This window comes from Eschrichtius robustus, chromosome 3 (assembly GCF_028021215.1).
Source record: "Eschrichtius robustus isolate mEscRob2 chromosome 3, mEscRob2.pri, whole genome shotgun sequence".
Classification (NCBI taxonomy): domain Eukaryota; kingdom Metazoa; phylum Chordata; class Mammalia; order Artiodactyla; family Eschrichtiidae; genus Eschrichtius; species Eschrichtius robustus.
In genome coordinates this window covers 139,090,030-139,117,750 of record NC_090826.1, presented here as the reverse complement: position 1 = coordinate 139,117,750, position 27,721 = coordinate 139,090,030, and the positions used below count along the sequence as shown (strand labels likewise).

Below are 27,721 nucleotides of genomic sequence, written 5' to 3'. Positions count from 1 at the left end.
CGGCCCCATCTCCCTGCCCAACAAGCAGAAATTCTACCACCAGGGCAGAGCCAAGGAGCCTCAGAGAGAACAGTTACCTCGTGCTTACAACTGTGCACGATGACACTGGCTATCTTGAAAAGTAGTGAGCTCCCCGACACCAGAGGCATTCAAGTGAGGTCGAGTGCCTTCCTAGAAGGGATGCTGCGAAGGGACTGTAAACTCTGGGCAGGGCTTGCATCTGCCCTGCACAATCGGCATTTATGGTGCCTAGCACATAGCAGGAACTCAAAAATCTGTGCTGAAGCAATAAATGCTTGGGTGGGAAGTTGTTTTGGAGGCTGCAGATTATCCTTCCAAGCTGATTCTACTTGGTCTTGAATAGAGTTAAGCTTAAGGAATGTGGGCATCGGAAAGTATGCGTTCCATCATGAAGAATACAGTCAGCAGACGCTGCCGCCTCTGCATATTTAAGACTCTCCTGTGCATGGCCAGCGGCCGGGGGGCCCCCATAGGCCAAGGCCAGCCCTCGGGGGGTCTGGGCTCAGGATGACACGTGCCAAGCTTGTGACAAGGAACAGAGTGTGGAAGGAAGGGGGGTGTCTGTGATTAGAAGAGAGGGTGGGAAAGGGAAGGGATGAGGAAGACCAGGCGTGGCCTTACGGATCTGCAACTTTCCACACGGTAGGGGCTATGGTGCTAGAGGTGTTCCGCGCAGCTGTGGTGGGGACAGCATCGCTGGTGTCCCTGGAGAACCTCCGCAGGTACTTGGTGTAGAAGAACCTGGATTCCATAAGCCTGTGAGGGAAGGGAACCGTCGGGGAGAGGCAGTGAGCATGGAGGAACAAAACCCCAGAGCTAACTCACGGCAGGAGAGGAGGCGGGTGGCTCACCTGGCAGGAATGTTTATTCAGAAATACTTGAACCTGGTTCGGTCTTATCCTCAGTGAGGTAAAAATTGGGGCACCCCTGCCTCACGTTAACCTTTCTATTCACTGCTCACGCTGTGGAAAGCCTCTCTGACACCAGTCTTAAGTCAAAATCCCACCTGGAAAAGCGGCTGGGCCCGTGAATTCCTCAACCTGCCTCGGAGAGGTGGGGAGACAGGGCACCTTAGGGAGGAGGAGGGCCCTCTGGGGACAGTGCTCTTTCTGGCCACGGACCGGATGGTGGGTTTGACGACCCTCCCCAGAGGCCAAAGCTACAAAGTGGCACGTGGCCTCAGGGAAGCTCACAAGCTTGCTCCAAGGTACCAGAGGTGACATTACTCCCCAAGGAGGTCAAGGGAGTTTGATACATGATTTTTAAAAAATAGCAGCAACGACCCCAAACCACGAAAATTCTGACAATCCTTCTGATTTCTCTCTCTCGTCTCATAAAGAGGAGTCCTCAAGGGCAGGCGGCGTCTCCTGGTCAAGGCCCCTGGAGGGAGGGATGTGAAGACCAGCAGCGTGATGGGACACCCCAGGGGACCTGGCACCGGGAAGCACTGCTTTCCACGCCACTGTCCCGGCCCAATGTTTACCGACAAGCAGATGGCTCAGCTCGTCACAAACAATTTTCCCCTCCACCAACTCCGAGAGAGGAAACAATGCCTCCGCTCCCCACCAGGACTGGCACTTCCTGCCCCTCCCTGTCCCCGTGGCCATCGTGCTGCCTCCCCCCACCCCACCCCACCCCCCGACGGCGCTCTCTGACGAGGCCTGGCCCAGTGCTGCCAGGTGACTGGGGCCGGGTGAGGGCGGGTGGCCGCGCTGCCCAGCCCTGGTGCAGGATGGCACTAATGGCCCTGAGGAGCGGCTCACTGGACATCTCAGGCCAGCCTTGGTCTCCCTGGCCCTCGCACTCCTGCCTGCAGGGCCGGGTGGACATCAATCATCTGCCCAGGGAGGGCACTGAGGCACCATCTGGCGCCATTCAGCGGCGGGAGCCTGACAGAGGGGCTACTGGCTGGCCTGATTGTTCTCTCTTGGCATTTCGGAACCGGCTATTGTCTGGCTCCTAATGAACTTTTCTGCAATTAGAAAACCAAAGGGAGGGAGGGTCAGGCGTATCTGAGTGCTTGCCAGGCCTGCAGACTGCCAACGAGTCTGTCTGTGAAGAGAGGAGGATGGGGAATAGGGCCAGGGCCGCGGTGGGGATGGGGCAGAAGCGCCAACGCTGGGTGCTGAGTGCGCCGGGGACCTGAGGCTGAACTACTGAGCTGGGGGCAGCGTTCTGGGCCCGGACTCCTGGCTGTAGCATGCCCACCACCCCACCCACCATAGGCAGAGATCTGCTTCTCCTGCAGAGGGTGCCCACGGACTCCTCAGAAGACTCACAGGAGAAAGAACCTGTCAGCCGCTGTGAAAGGCTTGCAGCCTCTCGAGGCAGGAGAAAGGAGGAGCACAGGGAGCGGGGAGAGAGGGGGCAGAGAGACACTCACATGGGGACCCGGAAGAAAGAGCCATTCCGAAACAGCAGGTAGCACGATGGGAAGTCGGTGACACCAAACTCGTTCACCACGTCATGATCTGTGTTCAGGACCCTGCGCACCACTATGCCCCGGCGCTGGGACATGTCCAGAGTCACCTGCAGAGACAGTGAGACACTTGCAGGGGTAGGCCAAGCCACTGGACAGAGGGAAGGCCTGGGCAGGCACCTGGGTGGCAGCTGTGCTCTAGCCAGACTCGAAACCTTTCCAAGAGTAGACTATCGTGACGAATGAGACTCTCCTGCCGCCAACCACGTTTGCCCCGCTGTAAGGAGTGCAAACGCTGCCTGCTCGGGAACGGTGCAGACCACACATCTTGAATCTTTGAGGACCGTTCCAATTTGATGTAATTTTCTTTCCAATGAGAACAATTTGTAAAAGGCATAAAAAGATGTGGTTTCCAAAATTCAAAAGCACACATGCACCCCAATGTTCACTGCAGCACTACTTACAATAGCCAGGTCACGGAAGCAACCTACATGCCCACTGACAGACAAATGGATAAAGAAGATGTGGTACATATACACAATGGAATATTACTCAGCCAGAAAAAGGAACGAAATTGGGTTAGTTGTAGAGACGTGGATGGACCTAGATACTGTCATACAGAGTGAAGTAAGTCAGAAAGAGAAAAACAAATGTTGTATATTAATGTATATATGTGGAATCTAGAAAAATGGTGCAGATGAACCTGTTTGCAAGGCAGAAATAGAGACACAGATGTAGAGAATAAACATATGGACACCAAGTGGGGGAAGGGGAGGGTGGGATGAACTGAGAGATTGGGACTGACATATATACCCTAATATGTATAAAATAGATAACTAATGAGAACCTACTGTATAGCACAGGGAACTCTACTCAGTGCTCTGTGGTGACCTAAATGGGAAGGAAATCCAAAAAAGAGGGGATATATGTATACATACAGCTGATTCACTTCACTGTACAGCAGAAACTAACACAACATTGTAAAGCAACTATACCCCAATAAAAAAAATAAATTAAAAAAATGTATGTATCTGATATTTGGAAGAAAAAAAAAGTGGTTTCAGTTTTGTTCTGATATTTGTAAGACTTTCTGTCTATATTCCAAATTGGAAAAACATACTTAGACGTGACGATTTTATTTTTAGAAAGAATTAAGAAGGAGAAATATACTGTTAGGTAATATTTATTGAATAGGTATTATGTTCTGTATATAGATTGCTTCATTTAATCTTCAAAATAATACTCACTATGAAATAGGAACAATTACTAGGAGACCAAGCCAGGTGGTGCAGTATACCATGGCTGCTTGGGTTTAAATCCTGCCCCCTCAGACTAAACCTCTCCCTGACTCAACTTCCTTACTTGCAAAATTGTAATAACAATACCCACCTCCAAGGGCTGTTAAGAAGACTGAATGGGTTAATTTTATAAAAGTGCTTCTAACAATGACTAGTAGTTATGTACGTAAGTATTTCTTTAAAAAAATAAAACTCCTATCGTACAGTAGACGCAAAAACCGAAGCTCAGCAGTGAAATCATGTGATCAGGTCACATATGTAGCAAGCGCCTGAGCTGGGCTGTAAATCCCAGGGTGATCTGCCTCCAGAGCTGTGGCTCTTGGCCACTGTGCCCTCCTGCCTCTCAAACTAACCATCCCTGGGCACCTCTGCATGGACACGGGACCACTGCCCTTGGTTACTAGGGGAATGGGGGAGCATAGGAGGAAGAGCTGATTCCAATGAACATTTATCAGTCACCTGTACAGGCATGACCCCAGGCCTGGAATGGGACCAGAAGGGTCAGGCACTCCTTCAGCAAAGCTCCCTGCCCATCCCACCTCCATGCTTCCCCTCTCGGGGCTGAGAGGTCTGGAGACAGCTCGGAGAGCTCAACTGTGCTTCGTGAGTTCCAGGAGGAAAACCATTCAGAGTCAACAGTGGTGTTTAATTTCATCCCCTCTCTCTCTGTCTCCTTGCACTGCCTTGGAACTTCTCCCAGGCACCGGCCCGTCCCACCTCTGCATCTGGGAAAAGCCCAGTGGCCTGCAAAGTCCATGAGGCAGCAGTGGAACGCCAGACTCTCTGCATCAGGCCGGGGATGGACCTTTATAAAGCACGTACTCTGTGCCAGTTACTCATCCAGGTTCTTCCTCTAAACCGCCTCACTTGATGTTCCCAACCATACTCTGAAAAAAGGTAACTGTCACCACTTCAAAGGCAGGGAAACGAAGCTCAAGAAAGTTGAGTAACATGATCACAGACACAGCACATAAGTGATGGAGTGGAGATTCCAACTCGCCTGATTCTGTTATCTGCTTCACCTGGGAAGGGACCCCATTTCCTCAAGAGGGACTAGAGGCTCTCTGATGTTCCCTCCCCCCCAGATTTTTAACTCCAATTCTTTGGGGGCGGGGTAGTGTGGAAATAACACAAGCTTTGGAGGCAGACAGACCTGGTTTGAAGTCCTGCTCTACCAATTCACTGGCTGTGTGATCTTCAACCTGTTATTTGACCATCTTCGTTAATTAGAAAGATCAGCAACTACGTGTGTCAGCAATCTAGTGCAATGCTCAATAAATAGCAGGTGTTATCATTCTCAGTTTCCACGAGGAAGATCCAAGCGGACGTAAAGGCTTTAAACAGAAAGGTCCAGCTCCTACACTTCCCGTTTCCCCCAGCAGGGGTCAGGCCAGTGCTGGGCTAAGAAGTGCACAGGAACAGCCCTGCTCTTGGCTCTCTCCCAGGGGCTATGCAGGAGCTGTGGGACCCTGCAGGCAGCTCACCTCTCTACCCAGGTAGGAGCCTTCCCTTTCAAAGATCAGCGCCAGGTACTCTTCATCGTTTCTTGCAAAGAATCCAGTAATCTCCTCCAGCCTGCAATAGACAACGCTGGCAGTCACTCTCTCTGTGGTGGGAAGAAAGCAAAACTGCCGGCGACAGCAGACGTGGCTGACCCAGTACCGTGAGTGCGGCCAGACACACCTCCTTCTCTGTTTGCACACAAGACTTCGAGGAAGTCTCTCCATGCCAGCCCTCCAGTGGGAGTAAACCAAACCTTGAGTCTCAAAAGACTCTCTCTGCCTATTACCGAAACCTGGTTCTTCACTTCACCCACCTATTTGGGTTGTTTTTTCAGAGTCAGGAGTGCGTACGGGCATTCTGAGGAGGAGACCGGGGGAGGCACGCTTTGAGTCCAGGTGTTTCTATGCTCTGGGTAAGGCCCAGGCTTAGAGGGCAGTTTTTATTGGTCCCCTGAGAAGCTAGTGTTTACTACCCATCAGACACAAGCCTTGATCTGTGCTAAGTCACTACCAACTGGCAGATGTGCTTCGTCTACTCCTGGGGCAGGCATACAAAAGGAACTAAAGAATCAGAAAGTCCTGGGTACAGGAGATCTTAGAAGCTATCTAATCTTATTTTAAGATTTTAACCTCCTTATTTTAAGACGAGGAAACTAGGGCCCCAGGACAAAGGTGGAAATTAATAAGAAGGCAAATCTTATTATTCCCCCCAAATCAAAGAATTAAGATTCAAGCTGTTTTAAAAACGCAGAGTTTCAGTAGAAAACAATTGCATGATACAAAAATGATTTGTTCCCTTATTTCAATTAAAAGCAGAACATCATCAGCCATGTAACAGGAGACAACAGCATCTACTTTTGTCCCCAACTTGATGACCTATTTCCCTCCTCCAGATCCAATGATGTGGCAGTGGTTACCTCCAAACAGAAGGCGCAACATGGGGCCAATGGAGCCCAGCCCAGCAACAGTACAAACGCCATGCCAGAGAGGTGGGGGCCAGAGTGTACCCCAGTGGGCGGATGGTCACTGACAGCCCCTGGGGTGGTAGCAGGTGGCCTCTCAGGCAACTTCCCCAGACCTCCCCAAGGCTGGCAGAAGAGCGAGCCCACAGGCGGCTGACCATGTAACTCGCCCCCATCCCGTCCATTCCCACTCACACTTCTGGAAGAGGCAGCCCACCTTCCACCACAGGTCCCCAACTCCTCCCTAAAGCTCTCTAGAAGGATCACTTTGAGAGAGGCTGGCAGGTTTACCTGGCTGGTTGCTTTTGAGATCTTCTGGGCTGAAAAGGCACCATGAGGGAGGGTGGGTGTAAGAAAGAGAGAGAGGCAGAGACACGATCATTGAGAAATGGAAGAAGGAGCGAGGTGTTTCCTAGAGAGATGGGGTCTGGCTGTGGAACCCCAAACCAAGACCATATACTCAGTCCAGGGGCTCCATGAGGCCCTCTGGGAGGATGGAGAATTGGGAAAGATGATAAAAGAATCATTGTGAGTTGGATTCAACACCAACTGACACTTGGAAACACAGTCCCTCAGCAGGGCCTCAGCTTTCCAGACACCAGCAGACTTAGGGTGGGCGCTGAAGCCCCAGTGTTTGCCTCCTGAGGCCTTCTCAGCATCTGGAACCTTCACTGTGTTCTGTGGCTGGGCTCCCTCTAGCAGCCCCAGCTGGTACTTGGATTTGCTCCTTCTCGGCCCCTTAAGGTGGGCTTTCTCCTACCTGGAGTTCTCATCCAGAAGGGCAGGACACCTCGTGTTTTCAATCTACCTGTTTCCCTCTGTGGGAGAGTTAGAGTGAGACGCCGTGCACCTCGTTATCCTGATTTCCTAGAATAGAGGCGATCCTGGAAGGCTGTCTGGCAGGTAGATATGGGACACCAGCCACCTGACGCTCTGCAGCCCAGGGAGCAGAGTCACCTCCCCATCCCCCAGTCACAGCCATGGCTCAGGAAATGAGCACCTTCATTTTACAGGGCTTTGTGCTTCTCAGTCCCCCATCCCCTTTCCTCTAAACGGCATCTGGTCTCCCTTTTTCCTCCCCACGCCCACCCTCTCAGGGACCCTCCCTGGGTTAGATCATGTGAAATCCAGCTGCATCCCTCCGACATTCCAGGTTCTGAGAAGTAGCAGCAGGTATGACCTGGAGAACCCCGCCCGTCTTTTCCTTCCCACCGGGTGGGATGGGCCGTTGCATCCCTGTCAGCCCCAGGAAGTCAGGGCTCCTCGGGTAGGACCTCCAGCAATGGGAAGCCCTCCACCAGCTGCTCCAGACAGCTCTGGGCTCCTGTCCACTGGAGTGTCCACCGCTCAGGCAACAGGAAGAAGCAGCCCGGTCCCCGGCCTGCCATCCTGCCACACTGCCCTGGGCCTGCCCCAGCCCCAAATACCTGGCAGGCTTCAGTGGGGGACAGGCAGAGGGCCACGTGTCACTATGGGACTCCAGGGCGTCAATGAGCCTCTCCCGCAGCGCCTGCACATCAGCATCAGACGCTGTAAATGAAGATGGACACAGGCAAGGGGCGTGAAGAGAGGAGAATAAATCCCAGTGCCCTTGTCAGCTTGCCTCATGGAAGCAAAGGGCCCAGGGCACGAGCTGAGCAAAACAGAGCGCATCTCATCCCTCTCTGTATGGGGGGGTGGTGCACCCCACCCCTGTGGTCCTAAGCATGGCAGGGGGACCCATCCCTCAGGGCAGGAGAGAGTCCCTCAGACCTGGGCCCCGAGGGCCCTCCCCACTCTATCTGGCTGCCCCTCTGGATGTCAACCCTACTTTGACACGAAGGGCTATTCTGGGAACATGGGACCCTCCCCGCTTCCCAGATGGGCCCAAATGGAAGGGCTTCTTCAGCCTTGTTTTCCCAAAGGCATCTTCCAGGCTGGCTGGGAACGACACTTCCAGGAAAACACAAATTTGGCTTTCACTGGGGACCTCCTCACCCTGCAGACCTTGCTGGGCTCTCTTCACCCCAGTAGAAGCCCAGGCGAAAGAGGGGGAGAAAGACGCTGACAGCGCCAATGAGACCCCGCGAGCTGGGACACCCACCTGACAGTGTAGCTCCTGAGCCGGTCTTGGAATAGGCTTTAAAGAACTGGAAGCAAACACACAGAAAAGAGTCAGCGGAGCTAAGAGCACAGCACCCGCGCCAGGTGGGTCTGTGTTTGAGACCCAGCCGCTTACTAAACGGGGTGACTTTGGGGAAACGACTTGACTTTTGTGAGCCTCAGTTTCTTCATCTGTAAAATGAGAGCAGGAGGTCTCTGCTCTTGGCGCGGGACCCTGGTTCCTCTCCCTGGTGTCCTGCACCTGATCCCTGCCCTCACAGCTCTGGAGCACCCCGGGAAGCTGCAGCTCGGACACTTGGCTGAGGGGGTTCTGTTTCTACGAAGCACCAGGACCCGGCACATAGGGACTAGAAAGTAGTTGCTCTATAAATAAGTGATGCAGACCCCCCCGAAAAAATAAAGTGAAGTCACTTCATACCCCCCACGCACACCCTGGAAAACGTTAGCTGCTCTCTGAGGCAATCTGTCCTGGTTCCTTATCTTGGAAAAAGGCAGCGAGGCTTGTGTCTCTGGCCACCGAGGACTCCCAGCCTGGCTCAGCAGACACTCCAGAAGGGAGGGGTCACCAGTTTGGTTCTACTGAGGGGTGGGCTTCAGCCCCTGAAGAAACAAGCCTTATTACAGACAGGCCAGTTTAACTCTCTCCCCATGTACATGACACCCAGGCCCAGTCTGTTGCCTCCTTGGGAGAGAGGACAGAGAGAACAGAGGACAACTCCTTAGAACTTGAGCTCCTGTCTAGGCGGTGGGAGAGCTGCCAGAACTCTGGCTTGTGCTCTCCTGGGCTCAGAAGGTAACAGAGTTCAGCTGTCCTGACAGATGGCCACTTAACTGCCTGGGGAAGAGCCTGCAGTCTGGGAAGAGGCCTCTTCTTGAGGTCCCTAACCTCGGGGCTACTTGTAGCCACCTTGGGCCTCTGCCGAGTAGCACAGCTGCTCGGCCTTATCCCAAGCTGGTGGCTGAGTGCAGGCCCTCAGGTCTACCAGACCTGGGCTCAAGGCCTGGCTCTGCTATGCTCTTGCTGTGTGACCTTGGGCACTCTATTAACCTCTCTGAACCTTCTCATCTTTAAGATGAGGACGACACCATCTACCTTGGAGAATTGCTGCGAGGATTCAATGACAATACATCCAAAGTGCTTAGCACCGTACCTGGTGCACACAGTAAGAAATCAATAAATGTTAACATCGTAACTATATCGTCATCAGCCCCTTCCCTTGTTCCTTTGAAACACTAGGAAACATTGATCAGCTAGATCTGTCGGTTCTAGCCACTTGTAGGCAGAAAACTGAAATCTGGAGGCCACCTGCCCCCCTCTCCCACATGAACAACAAAGATGCAGAGAAGCCGTCCATCTCTCCCCACCTGCAACCTTCTCCCGCTCCTGCTGACTTCACCTGGACCCTGTTTTATTCTCTCTCTACTTAGAGCATTAATATAAACTTTTATTCTGGGTGAAAACCAGCCACTGACACATGCCACATATATTCATAATAGTGTTCTTCGCAGTCACTGAATACATTTTGAATTAATAATTATATGCTATCCTTATGCTTGTAAAAACGAGCACAGTTTTCTAGGACTGTGACATGAAATCAAGTAGATAAAGCATGTTAAGGCACTTATGGGCTGACACTGTTTCTCAGGAACAAAATAAAAGACACACCTATTTGGGGTTTGGTTTGCTCACAAATAATAACCCAGCTGCAGTTATTCACAGTGATGGCGCCCTTGTACAGACAGAATAGACTTCAACTTGCTTCCATAGGCATAAAAACATGATTGACATCTTGACGCCTTAAGCCATGTGGCTCTCCATGGCTACAGTTGTTATTGTCAGCTACTGTAAAGTAGTGTGGTGGACTCTTCTTCAACCATCAGGTCTCCAAGATCTGAGCAGGTGCCTTATGAAAAGGGGCTGGGGGCTTCCCTGGTGGCGCAGTGGTTGAGAGTCTGCCTGCCAATGCAGGGGACACGGGTTCAAGCCCTGGTCTGGGAAGATCCCACATGCTGCGGAGCAACTAGGCCCGTGAGCCACAACTACTGAGCCTGCGCACCTGGAGCCTGTGCCCCGCAACAAGAGAGGCCGCGATAGTGAGAGGCCCGCGCACCGCGATGAAGAGTGGCCCCCACTTGCCGCAACTAGAGAAAGCCCTCGCATAGAAACGAAGACCCAACACAGCCAAAAATAAATAAATTAAATAAATAAATAAAAATTAAAAAAAAAAAGGTGCTGGCATTACTTCCATCAAAGGGCAGCCTCCCCAGACCCCAGCTGAGCCTTCTGAAGGCCCCAGCCATGGGCAGTGGGGAGTCAGACAGGAGCCTGCAATAGGGGAGTGCAGGAATTCCAAGAGCTCCCCTCCTCCATGAGGTGCAGGGCTACAGGGAAGGCCCCCTCCTCTCTCCAGTTACTTCAGTCACGCAGCCTTCCCTTCTGTCCCCAGAAGCTTCCCAGCCACCTTCCAGAACAATGTCACCACCTGAGGGCTGGTTCCCATACCTCACACTCTAGAGGAACTTTTTCCTATCAATTAATCTCTTTCATCTTTCCCCTTGTCTACCAGCTCCTTCCCTATGCCTGCAAACAGGTTCAGATCCTCCTAATCTAAAGTTAAAAAAAAAAAAAAAAAGGACACGAAGGGATGGAGGATGGGAATAGAGGCTTCTGCAGTTGCTGCATGTCCCATTTCCCGGTGCCACCAAATTTCTCAAAACAGTGTCTGCCCTCAGTCCTCTTCCTTCCCGCGAAGCTGGCTGTGGCTCATGCCCCCGCCACTCAGCTGGGACCACTCCAGGAAAGCTCAGTTGACCTTCTCTTTGGCTGGTCCAATCACCTTCCAGCCCTTCCTGCTCTCTCTGCAGTATCTGATGCTATCACTGCCCGTTTCGCCCCCCTCGGCCAGGGTTTTTTTTGTGTCACATCTTCCCGACGCTCTCCTTCTTTGCCTTCATGTCACCACCCTCCCTTGGTTTTTCTGACACTGCCCAGGCCTTCAAGGCCACCTTCACAGCCTTCCCCTCGCCCTTGTCCCAGCCTTGCTCTGGACTCCTCTCCTGTGCCATCTCCTGGCCCCAGTTTCTCCTCCAGCCATGCGTCGGATCATGGCACTCTTCTGTTTAAAAAGCCCTGGGAGGCTCTGTCACAAACGAGGGGCTCAAGCTATGCTTTTGAATGAATGAGTGAATAAACGGGTGAATGGACAAACCAACCCATTGTTTGTCTCCCTTGCTGATGTCATCTACCTTGTCCAAATGGTTTGTGACCTGAACCCTGTCTCAGGTCCTCACCTGTCTTAACTTCTGTTTCTTCCAGGTGTCAGGGCACCCCTCCCCCAATACACACACACTCTCCAAGACTGAGTCACCCCTCCCACAACCTGTTTCTCCACCCATGTTCCTTATCTCACCCAGTGATCGTCCTCCTCCCCATCACCCAGACCAGCATTTCCCTCTCCCACAACGCCTGTGGTCTGTGAACTTGACCTTTGTGATACCTCTTCTACAGTCCTTGAGACCAGGGCCTACCACCTACTTCCTGGACCACTACAACTGTCTCTACCTGTCCCCACCTCATGCCCTCAGAAATGGTCATATGCTCCATTTTTTCAAATGATGGAGCCATCACCCTCACTGCCACTTTGTTTGGGTTTCTAAGGGACAATTCTGGTCTGATCATGTCCCTCTTCCTCAAAGCCCTTCCATGACTCCCTACTGCCAAGGAATAATGTCCAAACTCAGAGCGTTCAAGTCCTTCCAGGATCTGCCTCCACCCACACTTACCTCCCACTGCCCCGCCCCCATTCCCTACATTTCAGCTACGATGGACTTGAACCCGAACTTCCCACCCACCCACCTCCCACCTGGGAGGGCAGAACTATAGCTTATTCACCTCTGCAAGCCCCACAGTACCTGGCACAGTGTCTAGGACATGGAAACACTGAAAGGACATCTGTTCAGTTGAACAGAGAATCTCTACCCTTTGATCAGCTTGGAAGCTCGAGCAAAAATCACATTAAAATCGAGTCAGGGCACATTTTTGTCCTCTTATTAATCTGCATGCTTATTAAGTCAGCTGTTGGAGGCGTGTGCCCTACCCAAGGGAAAGGGCCACCACTCCTTGGAAACAGGCAATTAAGACTCCAGCAGGGAGTCTCCTTTCCTCCAGAAGCAGTCAGCACCCAGTCCCTTTCCTCTCAACTCTTGACACAGGAGCTTCTGCCCTCCCCAACCGTGGAGCCCCTGGAATCCTCCCTGTCTCCCCAAAGGCAGGTGACCAGATGGCATTGGGCAGGTCTTTACCAACCTATCCAGGAGCAACTGCCTTCCTGGGGGCCAAATAAGGCTAAACAGAAAGCACGCTTTGCAGTGGCGACCATCAACGGCACTGAATCCAAGCTTTCAAAACAAGTTTTAAGGAGAGTGACCTCCAAATACCTTACAGTGAGCCTGCGAGGACGCACAAGCTTAACCGTTCCTACCTTGTGGACCGTCAGTGGAGGAGAGACCTGGCAGAGGGCAGGTGACTGCTGAGAGGGGGGCCTATCTCCTTTTTCCAGAGAGAGGCAGGAGATGTTTTTCTGAGTCCTGTCCCCCTCCCTGACATCTCACAAGAGCCACATAAAGTAACAGCCCAGACGGTACTCCCCACTCCCAGCCTTGAATTCAGGACTTGCCATCCCTGGGCTCCCTCCTTCTGGGGTCCTGCCTCAGCCCCGCACAAGAGCCTCTGCTCCAGCCAGACCAGCCTTCTCAACTCCCCACAGGGTTCCACCCACATCCTCTGCTCTCATATCCTGCCCGCATTCCTCCTCTCTCCCAGCCAAACTCCACCCACTCAGAAGTCTCCGTCCTCCGGGAACTCCTCCTCCCCCATGAAGTCCTCTCTGATGTGGGAAGGAAAGAACTCAGTGACCCCAGGCAAACTCCCCCAGCGTTCACCGTGTACACATCACTCCCTGCCTGTCAACTAGCTGGGAGCTCTGAGTGCCCTTGTGCGCAGTGCCTTCCTCTCTGGCCGGCCTCGCTTATGTTTCTGGCCATGCCTTACAGGTCTGGCTTCTCCACGATGATGAGCACAGTGCTGTGCCCCGAGCAAACATTCACTCAACAGCTGTTGATGGATGGACTGCCTCAAATGGGGTATCACAGAGGGGCTACCACGAGCCCACAGGGCAACAGGAAGGAAGACAACTAACATTTATGGAACTTCAGCTAATACCACAGTGTCTCGGCACTCTCACACGTAAGACCTCATTTCATACTTGGCAACAACCCTATTAGGTAGATATTATCATCCCATTTTTCAGACAAAGAAACTGAGGCCAGCGGCTAGGGCATTAAGTGACTTCCCGAGTCACAGTAAGCAGGGGAGTCAGGATTTGAACTCGTGTCAATTATCTCCTCAGAATCTTGCAAAGGGAAGACACCTCTGTCCTCTCCCACCCGATGCTGCTGCTTCCTGTAATCTTGATCCCAGCCAGGCCTTTGGCTACAAAGGGTCCTATTCCATTACCCACTGAGGGGCACTCCTGCAGCCCACTGGCAAAGCCTCTACCCCTGAGGTTCCAGCCTCTAGGTCCCCAAGCTCCAGCCAAAACCAGCTTTAAGCTACCTCTCCCTCCCTCCCCTCTGTTCTCTTCCAGATGGGCACCGGCTCCAGTTTGATAGGGCCCTGACACAGCTGGCCAGCCTTGCAGGGCCAGTTGTTTGCTAAACAGGCTGGGCTGGTAGAAGCTCACTGTTTGCTCACGGTGACAAGGCGCAGGAGGCAGAGGAAAGGGACAGTGACACATGTTACTGGGTGTGGCCATACTCTTGTACGGGCCTGCCCCTGTCACACCAGTGACACTCTCTCCTCCCCCTGTTCAACACATGTCCTCATCTTAGAGCTCTCAGCCTTGATGGGTGGAAGCGAGGACAGGCTCCAGTCCCCAGGGGATGGCAGACAGAGGTACAGGGCCATCTCTCTGGCCTGCTGGCAGCCAGGCCCACCTCTAGGGTGTACTGCTTCCCAGGGAGTCCAGCCACGCTGCCCACGTGCACACCGGGCTCTCAATGGGCCAGAATCTCTGGAGATCTGGAATCTGAGTCGTGTTTTCCAAACACTAGAAGTAATCTAGTGGTAAGTTGTAAAATCAAGTTAGTGAATCACAGCCAGTACTTTTAAAAAAGTACATAGAACAGAAAATAGCGTGTACTGCACTTACTAAGAATAGCGTTTTATGAAACAATTGTTTTAGGGATAACAGATACAAACCAACTTCTGGATCTCACTGTAAATGTTGTAGGTCACAGTAACAATGTTTGAAAGCCACTGCTTAGGGCCTTAGAACAGAGACCCATCAGGAGCTAGAACCACTTGCACCCTGGACCGGAGCCCTAAGGACAGGGCACCGAGCCCCTCTCCCTGCTGAAACTGAACTGCAGGCTCCTCAGGAGAGGCTGGGAGGGCTTGGCCGAGGGAGGTCACAACACTGGTCTCTGGAGCTCTTAAGAAATGCACAGGTCACTACCAGCCCAGCCCAGCCCAGCCCAGCCAGATGCCACCGGTGTGAAGGCAGTTAAGGAGCCCAGCTCAGGGCCCTGCCAGCACCCCTCCCACAGCAGGATGGGCGGTTGAGGAGATGATTAGTCACTTGGGGCACTCAGGCTGTGTGTGCTGCATGACTCGGATAGGTGCTGAGAAGCTTCTGGATCTCCCGACAAACCTGGGCCATCTCCTTCCAACTCCCCGAGCCCCAGTCTCTTCCAGACAGAAACAGAATGCCCCAGGCACCAGCCCCCACCGAACCCCCACAGGATGTCCCGACCTGGCCACAGGACCAATGCCAACCCCCTTCCCCTGTGCAGGGACTCCTGCTGCCACACTGATCTTCCCCCAGCTTCCCACGTGGGGCTGCTTGCCCTGCCTCAGCAGAAGGAACAGAGGGTTCTGTCCTCCCCTTGGAGAGTAATTTTGAATATTTTAAGTTACACATCTTGGGGCCAAGGATAGGACCATGGTCCTGTCATGGAAGCCTTTTACTTAAAAGAGACAGTTGACAAACAATGTCTCCGCTGCCACCTCTAAACGATACAGCAGTAGCTGTTGGCTCAGGACACTTCCCCAGGCCAGCTGAATGGGGGCTTGGGCCCTGACCCTAAGTGGTAACAGGCGTGTGGGAGGGAGCTCTCCAGGGCTGTGGAAACCCTGAACCCAGCAGGATTTCACTGGCCGTGAGAACAGAAAGGTCACATGGAGTTAGAGCTGGATGTTGCTGGAGGAGCCTGGGGCCTTGCTCTCCAGATGAATTCTCCTGGCGTCATCAGGCTCAGATATGGTTCATGGTTCTGCCTGGCAACTGAAGCCCCTGAACTCAGGGATATCTTGTTCCAGGGACAATGCTTGGCTTTTCAGTTTTCAAAGGCATTTCCTGATTATTCTTAGTGGCCACAGAGGAAATTGCTTTTCTAGATGCCATTCTGGTGGGAGCAGGCTAATTATTTATAGGTGGAGAGAGAGATTTTGATTTGGATTCTTTAATTTGGAAGAGAACTAATTGGATTACAGCCGGGCCTGAGCTCTGGGGAGGGTGCTAAGTATAATGGCACAGCCTTGCTGCTCTGGGCTTCCCAGGGCCTCCGATGTGAGAGCCTTGGAAGCTGTCCAGATGTTAATTAAGTGGTTGACGCCCCGCGGTGGGCAGGCTGGCAGGCAAGGCCTCATCAGAGAGCTCGTGCTACTTGCAGCCAGAGCCGGGGTGACAGGGCCCTCATGTGTTGGGTGTGATGACTCCGGTGATGGAGATCCCTGCTGCCTGAGGCATTGGGCTAAGGCTCTCCTGCCAGGTCACTTCTAGGCCTCTTGGGTTCAAGGCACTTGCCTGATGAGGATGAGGTTGGCCAGTTGTCTCAGGGGACCTTTTCTGGGGGACCATGAGACCCCCCTGAGTCTGATCCTGCCTACAGGTGGGTCAGAGCCTAAACCCTGGTTTTACAGGGTTTAGATCAGCCCTCTAAGGCTGGGAGGTCAGGTGGGAGAGGAATTGATTGGAAAGAGGCCCCTGGGAGCTGGGAGCTCTCACCAGCTCAGGTGATGATCACTTCTCACAGCTAAAATCTGCCCATCCCAACACAACCACACACAGCCCCTTTTCCTTATAAAGGGGAGAATATGCCAGACCACGTGAGCCTCTTTCTTTTCTGCCTCCCAGTTCACACCCCTTTCTGCCTCTAAAATAGGTACATGCTCCAGGGGCTGTGATTTAAGCAGGTCAAGCCCAGAAGCCTGGGAGGACACCACAGAGCCCAGCAGCCAGGCAGACACCAGGGAAGCATGGAGCAGCGGGCACTGTGCTCCGACAGCACCGCCCCCGAGCCCGCTCGCCCCTCCTGGTCACACACCCTCACAGTCGGGAAGCCAGTGATGTTGAAGTCTCTGCAGACTGCGGTGTTGGTCTCCTGAGCACAGTCCAGGGCGGCGAGATTCAGCGCCGGCCTCCAATCTGAAAGGACAAAAAAAGAGAAAAGAAACAAAAAAAAAGCTGAGGTAAGTAAGAGGGGCTGGCACCTCTGCCTGCTGACCTCGCCCACGCAACACCCCACCGCCACCAGTGCCCACGGCACCTGCCCCCAAAGCTCTTAGGAGAAAGGTCACCCCTTCCTCAAAACACGGCCTCTGAGATAGTTGGGTTATTCTGCATTTAGCCTGTGCTTAGGACACAGTTAAACAGCACCGGTACCCCACTCAGGACAGCAAGCTGCGTCCCCCGTTATTCTGCAGTGGGGGAGGGGCACAGGGGCTGGAGGAGCTGAAGAGAGGTATGAGATGAGCCTGGCCCTCTTGGGGAAAAGCCCCTGGGACACTGCCTCTGTCTCTGCTGCCCTCTAGAGAGAATCAGTTCCAGAAGGGTGAAGAGCATGCCTCAGGAGTGCTGAGGTCCCCCGTGGACCCTCGGTGAAGGCCTCTGAGGCCAGAGGTAGTGGCCATCAGCCCAGCTTGGGTGGGTGGCACACAGGGTGGTGGGGACCGGCCCCCCGGCCAGAGGTGGAGGCAGAAGTCCAGGGGAGGAAGGTGAAGACGCCTGGGATCTAGAAGCCACAGGGAAAGAAGCCCTGAGGCCAGAGTCCGGAAGGTAACAGCTCCCCAGGCCGGCTGCCTGGGCACCCTCCCTGCTCCTTCATCAGGCCCCGGGCCACAAGGCCTCCCTCCGCTGGAACTTACTGGCAGAGAGAACAATGGCACCGTTCTGGGCCACAGCCCCGGATCTGGGAAACAGAAAACAAACTCATCAACCGGGTAGGCCTCCTGAGCTCCGGTTCCAGGTCAGGTGCCCCGGGAGCACCTACCAAAGTGCCACATTACAGTGAGGCTGCTCCCGCCGGGACGGAGGACGTGCACGTGAAGCCGCACAGACGGCGCGGTGGCGAGGCACTGGTGCCACGCCGTGTGGCACGGGGCCCTGGAGGAACGTGGCCGCAGGAGAGACCAGCCCTGGGCACCAAGCAGGGGCCTGGCAAGAAAGGCGAGAACTGAGCGGAGCCTTGACCGCCAGTGCAGGTGACAGGCAACCGGGGCCCGGGGTGAGCAGACGAGGAGGGCAGAGTGGACAGGGCAGGCTGTGAGGGCTCTCACACAGACCAGGCGGGCTGCAGAGGCGGCGCTGCGGGAAGGCAGGCAGGGGCCAGCGAGGGCGCGCCGGCCTGGGGCTCAGGGCTGGCTCCCCGGCACCCTGGAACGCGGGCACCTCTAGGCCGATGAGGGAAGGAGCGAGCCTGCCTGAGGAGTGGGGGAGGGCACACATGCTCCCCACAGGGCCCTACCCCTCCCACCTGCAGCACAGGATGGGGTGGGGGGACTTACACAGGCAGCCCACGCAGAACTCGCTAATGTCAGAAGACTAATATCCAAATAACATCCCTGAGACCTGTGGCTTTGCCGGGACCTCTTACCTCGCCCCAGAACCTGTCCCTTACAACATCTGAAAAACCGCTATTTCCAAAGGCATCAGAGCTCCCAGAACCTTTACGCCCAGGGGAGGAGTGTCACCCTCACTTGCAGGACAGATGTATGGAGGAGCCAGGATGCCTCCCAGACGCCCCTGACCCATCCCTCAAAGGAAAGGCTCCGAAGGTTCAGAGCAACTAAGCTGGTCCTTCTTGGGGTGACACGAGGGAGGCGGTCTGGCACTGTGCGGCAGGCCAGAGGCAACACCCGCTCCCTCCCCAGCCCCTCTCCCCCTTCTCCTTTCTTGCTGGCAATCTACTCTTGGCACTGAATCCTGGCGGGAAGGAGGGAGGGGGGATGGGGGAGTGGGGTGTGAATGCAAGTGTTCAGCAGAGACAGGTGAGCCACATCCTATGATGCCATTTCCCCAACATCCCCCGCTACCCCATCTCACCAAACCCCTTCTGGGGAGCTCTCGGCTCCCCTAGCACAGGAGGGCAACAGTTTGAACTACAAATACACGCCAACCCGAATGGCCTGCATCCTTCAGCTTTACATCTAGCTGGAAGGGCAGCCTGCTGTGGTCAGTGATCACGGTCTGCTCCACGCTGGGCTCGGCACAGCGTCCCTCCTGCCCTCCCTGACACTCTGCTCTCCCCGACCCCTCCCCCACTGGCGGCACCACGTAGGAGGGACAGAGTCAGGCAGTCCAGCCACGCGGAACCACCAACCCCAACCAGCTTCCGTGTCCTGTCCACCCTCCCTCCCGAGTCTCTTCCTGCCCTCCCCTGTGTCTCCTCTCCCCACCCCCGGGTTCTTTACCTCTCACGTCACCTCTAACCCACCCTCCTAGTGAGCTAGTGCACGGTTTCTTGTCCAGATGAAATGTCTCATTTCCCTCCTGGCCAAGGTTCTAATATGCCCCATCACCAGCCTACCCAGCCACCAGTGACCTTTTCTATCTGCAGATCTATGTCACTCTCTACTCAATATTCTTTGGTGGCTCCCATTGCCTCTAGGAGAAAACTCAACAGGCATCAGGCCATTCTTAATCTGGTCCCTCCCCACCCAGCTTCCTCTTACCATTTCCCCAAATTATGCTCCAGGAACACTGAATGTTTTCTCCTTCCTTGAAAGCACAATGCTCATCTAGGCTATTCCCACAGCCACCTCTACCCTCCCAACAAACCCCCAGTTGTCAGGTACAACTCAGTTTGAACGGGATTTTTCCTCCCAGGAAGAGCTGCCTTCCAAGCCCAAGGCTCAGGACCCTGTTCTCGTTTCCACCACACAGTTACAAGCCTGTCCATCCCTAAGTGTCTCTTCATCCTTGCATCCTCCTTGCCTAGCTTCCCCATTATCCTGCACACAACAGGTGCTCAGTGACTATCGACTGAATTATACAACTGACCCAGTCCTGGGGCTGCTACAGGGCTGGAACATCTTCTCTCAGCCTTACTCTATCCTCAGGTCCAGGCAGGGGGTGAGGTTAATGCCCATCACCTGCGAATGCAGGAGAAGCGAGCTGCCCAGGGATGGGGTTTTGCCCTGGATCACAGGCAGAGCACCCCAGGCCTCCTTTCTATGGCTCCTCTCCTGCCCAAGGGAGGCCCAGCAGAAGGTGGGAAGCACAGGTCACCCCGTAGGGTCATCTGGCACATTTCAGGCTTGGCTCTGGCTCTGCATCTAGGGCTTTTTTCAGGGAGACCCCCAGGAGAGGCCCAACTGTTCTCAAAAGAATCAGCACGTCAATTAGACCTAAGGGCGGAGGAGTGGCACTTTTGTGTCCTTCCACCAGTGAGGGCCCCTGGCAGGGGGTCTCACAAGGCCACTTGGTAGGGTGACCAAGGACAGCAGGCCTCAACTGCTCCACTCCTCTCCTCTCCAAGAGTGCAGGCCGCCATCCCTCGGGCCAGAGTTGTTGCTTGTTGCCCGCTGGGGCATGAGGCTCTGAAGGCACAGAGAGAGGAGAGGACAGAAAGCTAGTGTTCGGCGAGCGTCCACAGCACACTCCAGATTTTCCCACTCCACCACCGCCATTGGAGGTGGGCACCATTTTACCCGCTTTACAAACGAGGACAGAGACCAAGAGACCTCCAAGTGGTCCAAGGGCTACCAGACCCAAAACCCCACTTTTGTCCCTCTGCCTCACCAGGGTCAGGAGGCTACCTTCATACTTTTGCTGTCTGCTCCAAGTCACAACCTTCCCCGTGAGAGAGAAAATGGTTAACACAGTTTCGTCTTCTAGCTCCATACCATTCTCTATAACGCCCAAGAGTTGGTCAATATCATAGACTCAGCCTTTACTTAGATGATAGTGATATCAGGCCAATAGAGAGTTTATCATGTGCCTAATGTATGTAGTTTAATGTGGGCAACTAGGCTATGAAGAAAGTAAGGAGGTATTTATTCATCTCTAGACCTGCTTTCCTAGACTGTAAAATAGAGATCAGATAACTGTGCCCAAGGCACACAACTAATCAGTGGTGAACGTGGGATCTGAACCCAGGATCTGAGCCTCCCCGGTGGTCTCAAGAGGGCCCAGGACACAACAGAGAGCTTCTCTGTTCCCAGCCAGGAAACTCAGAGGGGGCAGGGTGGGGTGGGTGTTAGTAATGGGGATGGAGGCGGGAGGTGATGCCTGAGAGTTCTCAGCTCCCAGCTCCTGGAAGGTCTGTGACTCCCTCTCTTTACGCCTTGATTCCCTGTACCTCCATGAAATGGAACCGGTGCCTCTTCTTACCAGCCCCAGCCCGAGGGGGAGGAGGAGGGGGAGCCTGGGGCCAGTCAGGTGCTGGGAGAGTCCGGGCTGAGAAATGTTTCTCAGGAATATCAACGTCAATACCTTAATGAGCCATAATGACCTATAAAGCTCTGTTTTGACCCTAATCACTGCGGGCCTGACTATTCGTCATTCTAGTAACAGTACCGGGAATAGAGAGGACCCTTATCTGGGTGCTCCACTGGTAAAGCAAAGCTGCATTTACGAGAAGTGCACTGCGGTCAAAGAGGTACAGAGCTGGGTGAGAGAGGCTTTTTAAAGTGTCGGGTGACTTAATACCACAACCTGCAGGCCTAACACCAAAAGGATTAGCAGTCTCAGTCCAGCCCTACTCTTAGGGAGAAAAAAAAACTTTCCTGGTGCAATTACTGCCTTGGCAAAGTAATCTCCCCACTGACAGAGGAAATGAGCAAATGGAGCGGACAGGAGGGGAGGTAAGTGTAGGCGGCACAGCTGCAGACCCTGGGTGGCGGGAGAGGGGATGCTTTCTGGTGAGGGGGATGGGCTCCTTCTGGAGTCACAGGCGGCATACCCACCCCGCTCACAAGGCCAGGAAGGGGCACTGGACCCAGAGTCACAGGGCTTGCAGACAGCTGCAACTGGTCGAAGCACCATGAGCTCCACACGTCTCCTCTCTGGGTCTCCGTTTCCTCACCGGTCACACGAGGGCCAAGATGAGGATGTCTCAAGTCCTTTCCAGCTCTGACAACCATGTGGGTGCTGGATGGCAAAACACTCTCGCCAAGAAGAATGGCCGTGAGGCCTCTGAGTGCTAAGCAGCCTGGGCCTCTATTAAGGCAGGGGCCAGACCCACCCAAACCACAAGAGCCAGTCAGGTCGAGAGGTCAGAACGAGACCCCCGCCTGAGTCTCCAGGAGTCCTCCTGACACAGCGAGTTGGCCAGGCCTATTCCATTACCATGACATCCCTTCCTCCTTGTTGCCAGCTTCTGGGCAGTGAGGTCATGACGCAGACAAAATGCCTTCCCCGCCCCTCACACCTGGCTGACACCCCAGGTCTGAGTCAAGAGGAGCCACGGCAGCCCCAGAAGGCCTGGTCACTCACAGCCTCATCTGGAATCCCGTGAGGCTTGTGCCATCGGTCTGCATGAGTGTTCAGTGAGCTGCTACCCTGCGCCAGGCTCTGCACTAGTAGCGCAGGGGTACAAGCAGGAGAGGACGGCCATGCCCTGGGAGAGAAAAGGAGGAAACCAACACTGCTCGCTGTCACTCAACACCCACGCCTTACAAATCTCATCTCCACGCTCTGCACAGGTCCTTTTCCCACTTGCAGTACCCTTCCTCCTTCTCCCCCCTCTCCACCTGCCCAGGCTCTGGAGAGTCAGAAAGAGCTGGGTTCAAGAACCTCCTCCAGGGACTTCCCTGGTGGTGCAGTGGTTAAGAATCCGCCTGCCAATGCAGGGGATATGGGTTCAAGCCCTGGTCCAGGAAGATCCCACATGCCACGGAGCAACTAAGCCCATGTGCCACAACTACTGAGCCCGCGAGCCACAGCTACTGAGCCAGTGCGCCACAACTACTGAAGCCCGCGTGCCTAGAGCCCATGCTCCGCAACAAGAGAAGCCACTGCAAAGAGAAGCCTGCGCACCACAACCAAGAGTAGCCCCCGCTCGCCGCAACAAGGGAAAGCTTGCACACAGCAACAAAGACCCAATGCAGCCAAAAATAAATAGATAAATAAATAAATGTATTAAAAAAAAAAAAAAAAAGAATCTCCTCCAGGGACTTCCCTGGTGGTCCAGTGGTTAAGACACCGTGCTTCCACTGAAGCGGGCGCAGGTTTGATCCCTGGTCTGGGAACTGAGATCCCACATGCTGCATGGTGGGGCCAAAAATAGAAAAAAATAAAATAAAAATGAAAAAAGAACCCCCTCCAGCATCTGTGTAATCTTGGGCAAGTTACTTATCGGTTAAAAAAAAAAAAAAAGGCTATCTGTTGCTCAGATATTTTCTCATAAAGATTATATACAACAGTGGCCTATAAAGGCCCTTAGCACAGTGTCTGGCATAAGGCAAGTGTATAATAAATAACTGCTTAGATAAAGGCCTTTGGTGACCAGGCCTCTGTGACTTTCCCCTTCCCTGAATTCCCAAAACAAGAAATGGCTGAGTTATGCTCTTCTGACCCTTTTCAAATACAGCTTCTTACTGGTGTCAATTTCCCTGCTGTGTGATTTACCCAATAGCAATGTAAACAATGCTTTGCACACAGAGGTCACTCAACAAATATTTGCTGATTGATTAGCCAGTGATGAGGACTGAAGGTCTAAAATGAACACAATCAATTTCCAAAACACATGGTGAAGCAGTAAGAGCTGCTCTGGAATAGAAAGGGGTGAGCCAGATTCTTAGAAACAAGTTCTCTGCCCCAGGGTAACAACTGCCCCAGAGAACCTAGCCTACAATTTACTGAAGAAATGAGCCCTGGCCAGTCAGATTCAATGCCTGAGGCCAGTTGGGCAGGGTTGCAAAATTCTTCTCTCCCCTCATGGCCTTCCACAGTCTCACTGCTCCTACCCAAGGCATTCATACCAATGGCAGAGGGCAGGGGCCACAGGCCCATGGGTCCAGGGTGGTGCGAGAGCAACCCTCTGCCGGTCCACAACCAAACTTTCTCAAGGAACCTCAGAATACAGAGATGTTGAAGGGCCTCACCAGGAAACATCTCCTTGGATTGGACTGGAGGCATTCTTTATCATTGCAGGCCAACACCAGGTTCGGCCAGCGCTCCCGTCGACATGATCTTGCTTAGGGGGCTGACACCTCCATGGTTCGTGGGAGACTTCCAGTTTTCACCTGAATCTCCCATCTCCCATGGACTGTGGTTCATCTCTACAGACACCATTTTCCTTTCTGAGGTTAAGTTTTGATTTGCTTTTTTTAGGGAAACTCTCATTCTATGCACTGGGGAGAAGACCCCTTTGGGTCTTTGGGAAGTGGCAACCCTCATCCAGGAGCAGGCTGGGTCAGTATCTGGATGTGCAATTCATTGGAAAGCTCTGGGTTGCCAGAGGCCAAACCCATGAGTCAGCTGGAAGCTAATCTTTCTGTCCAGCACTCTCAAGATGTAAGAATCTTCTAGATTGAGTCCACCTGCGGCCATTAAGGAACTTTTATGGCCTCAAAGTGTAAACTGACCTAGGAATTTTTATGATGTTCAGGCCCACAGTGTCCCCTGAACACCTAGTGCCCCTCAGGTGTTCCAGTTCCACGTTCAACACTCTTCCTGCCTCCTGCCCTGACCAGATGTGCTGACATCACTGAAATGATGCAGTGTGAAGAGCTGCAGAGAAATGGCACATTCAAGTGATGGGACCAGAGAGGCATGCAGACAAGTGTCTGCGTGTAAATTGGAGGGAAAACGGTTTATCGGTTTTGTTTAAAAATAACTTTCCAAGACCATATGGCTAACAGATGATACATCTTTCCATCTAACCACTTCAGGAACCACCATGCAAGCTGCTCAAGGGAAGAGGTGGCCTGAGTTTGAAAACCAACATCTACAAATGCACTACTCTACCGCAAAGAGTTGAGTTTATCAAGAAAATGGCACAGCAGGGGAAAAACAGTTCCAGTTCTTCCCTCTCCAGGAAGAGGCCTACGCCCTAAGATGCCCACAGTCCTCATTCAGTGACCGCTGAAGGTCAGGAGCCCTGCTAGGGCCCTAGCACCACCTAGTTATCAGGAAATAACTCCATTCAGAGGCAGCAAATCAGAAGCAAACCACTACCATCACGCCACGCCAGCCCCCCAAATACCCACTACCTGGGCTAGGCAGATGGATGACACCACAGGGATCTTTACCTGTGCAAAGGAAACTCTGAGATAATACACACCAAGTACTCACTCAGGAAGGTGTCTGACATACAATACAGTAAGCGCTCAATAAATATTCATTACTATTGTTGCCATATTTACTCAGCTCCAAATCTTAAGTTTTTAAAAACATTAACCTTTCTGTAATGGAGTACACCTTTAAATCTCTATACATCTATTAGCGGTCGTCTTATCCCTCTACCCCGCAGGCCACTAGTAAACGAATGGTGGGTCTCACAACTGACAGTCTCTTAGAATGAAGGAAATACGGTATTAGTGGTCAGGCCAATGAAGGGGAAAATGGAGCAAGGGCCAAACCCACACCAAGAGGCTGCCCTCAGTCGGGCCTTTGGGCTCACAGGTTGAAGCAGAAGGAGAAGGTGCAGAAGGAGGGGAAGAGAGAAGGATGCGGCCCAGAAGCTAAGGAGCTGGAGGCAGCAGGTCAGGAGCGGCCGGGAAACAGGAAACAGGGAAACTCTGCCTCAAAGATACAGCTGAGAAAGGAAGTCTACGTACCGGCAGGGTCTACTAGCCAAGGGGTGGGGAAAGGAAGGCGGGAGTGGGAATAGGGGCGGCGGCAGAAAGAGTATCAGTTCTTTTTCTCCCCGACACTGATCCCACCGCAGCTGGGGAACTTGGTAGGAAGGGGTCTGCCGCAAGGCTGAACTACAGGAAGCCGTAAGGTGTCAGGGAGGAGGAACAAAGGAGACCACGTCGCAGGGATGGGGGCCATGAGCCGGCAGAAGACTGACAAGGAAAGCAGAGCAGGTCTGGGGACCCAGACCGCGGGGAGGGGGAGAAAACTCGGGACACCGGCCAAGGGGAAAAAGAAAGGGAGGGGCGGGAGTAAAGATGGAGCTGAGGGCTGAGAAACTGGGGGGAAGTGGGAGGGGCAGAGAGGAAGATGGGTTGAGGTGACAGGCAGGAGGAAGCGGGCAGCGTTGAAGGGGGGCTCCGTGAGGCAGGTGGCGGGGATCCGCCCGGGTGGGGCGAGTGGAGCGAGCCTCCCCCCGCACCCAGTTTCTCACCTTTGACGTCTTTGGCCAGCGCCTTCCACGTCGGGGCGAAGGCGATGCAGTGGCCGCACCAGGAGGCGAAGAACTCCACCGCCCAGGCGCTGCGGGAGTCCAGCACGGCGCCGCGCAGGGTGCCAGCCTGCAGCAGCGTCAGCGGGTCGGAGGGCGAGTAGAGCGTCGAGCGAGGGGCTGCGCCGGCGCCGGGCACCACCAGCAGCAGCGACAGCAGCAGCAGCAGCAGCAGCAGCGACAGCTGCGGCCCGGAACCGCGTCCACAGCACTCCATCCTCTGCAGCTGCGCGGAGTCCACCACTGCGCACAACTTTCGGACGACTTGGTGCCGGGCGCCTCCGCCGCACCTCTTGTCTCCGTCGCTGGGAGGAGCCACGTGACCCCGCCCACCGTGGCCTGCTGCCGCCCCTTTCCCCGCCCCGCCCTCCGGCCAGTGGGCAGGAAAGCAGACGAAGGACGAAAGCCGGAGCCGGGTGCTGGAGTCCGGGCCCGGCTGCGAGCGCCCCCTTCGCAGTCCGCCGAGACCTCAGAGCTAGTCGGGTTCCCGCCTCGGCCCCAGGAGGCGGGGAGCGCAGCCCAGGCCCCGTAGCCCCCCACCGCCAAATGATAGGTGTGGGACATCCGCGGGGCAGAGTCCCGGGCCCGCGTTCCTGTCGCTTTTGGGGACTCCGGGAAGTCATTTGGCTTCTCACAGGCCCCGTATCCAACGGGAAAAGAGTCCGTTGGAATAGATTGGACCGATTTATGCTGTTCCCAGAAAGTTCTGGGGATCCCACCAAGCGATAAGAAGTTGTGAATTAGAAGCACGTGGGAGAGAAGGACGGGTGGTAGGACAGTCTCTGAGTCTGTGACCACCATGACCCCACGGGGATCAGATGTGCCCACACCCCACACCCCACAAGGCCTGTGACCATCTAAGGAAAATATTATTTGAGGGCTTCCTAATTATGAATTAAAGGCCCCCTTCCATTTTAGGCTGGGCTGGATTGGCGTGGTCCATTGGGTGGAATCAGAGTTTCCTCAGCAGGCAGGTCTGGCCACCTAAGGTTGTTAGGACGATTCCTCCAACTGGGGCTCCCAGCAGCCCAGGTACCCCACATCTAACTCTCCAGCCTACGCACAGATCTCCATATTCACTTACATATCCCTCTCACGAGTAACCTGATAACTAATCTTGTGTTCATGTGTGCTAAAGTGTTGATGATTAATTTTCCGTGGTCTACCTTCTGTAGTTCCAGTGCTGAGTTATCTTAACGGGAGCAGGCGGTCCTCAGAGTGTTGTCACGTGATCTTTTCCCTTTGTGTCTGCTGGGTTAGGCCACCTCACCTGTAAGCCATCTGAGACTAGATTTGTTATTCATTCAACATTTACTGAGTGGTTTCTTTGTGCCAGGCACTGCTCTAGGTACTAAGGCTGAGGCAGTAAATAAAACCAAGACTCTACAGTCATGGAACTTACATTCTAGTGTGCATAGGGATAGAGAGATGTAAATGTAGATCCTATGTTGACAAAGGCTATGAAGACATGTACAATAGGGTAAGAATAAAGTGACAGAGGAAGTGGTATTTTATTTTAGACAGGGAGGTCAGGGATGGGCCCATCCCTGATATTTGCAGGGCCAGGGTAAATAGTGCAAATGGAGGCAAACCTATCATATGTTTACATAATTTAAAATTATAAACCAATTTAAACTGTTATGTAAAATTCCTGTCCTTTCATGTTGACAAGTATACCTTCATAATAATCTGGAAGGCCAAACTTAAGTTTAGAAATCTCGGACTTCCCCCAAGAAGTGCACTGGAATGGGGCTGCTTAGGTGGTAACTGGTCCCTGGCCCGCAA

The 27,721-nt window shown here is 53.6% G+C and overlaps 1 protein-coding gene across 1 annotated transcript in view; it reads right to left on the bottom strand.

Annotated features, from left to right (window-relative positions):
- Positions 1-26,324, bottom strand: part of QSOX1 (quiescin sulfhydryl oxidase 1) — a 39,367-nt gene extending 13,043 nt beyond the window's left edge. The window contains 7 exon segments of the mRNA XM_068541349.1: positions 643-777; positions 2,405-2,550; positions 5,223-5,313; positions 7,630-7,732; positions 8,286-8,331; positions 16,691-16,791; positions 25,880-26,324. Of these exon segments, the coding sequence (XP_068397450.1) occupies positions 643-777; positions 2,405-2,550; positions 5,223-5,313; positions 7,630-7,732; positions 8,286-8,331; positions 16,691-16,791; positions 25,880-26,153 (896 nt within the window). The 5' untranslated portion in view covers positions 26,154-26,324.
- Positions 26,325-27,721: the final 1,397 nt, after the last annotated feature.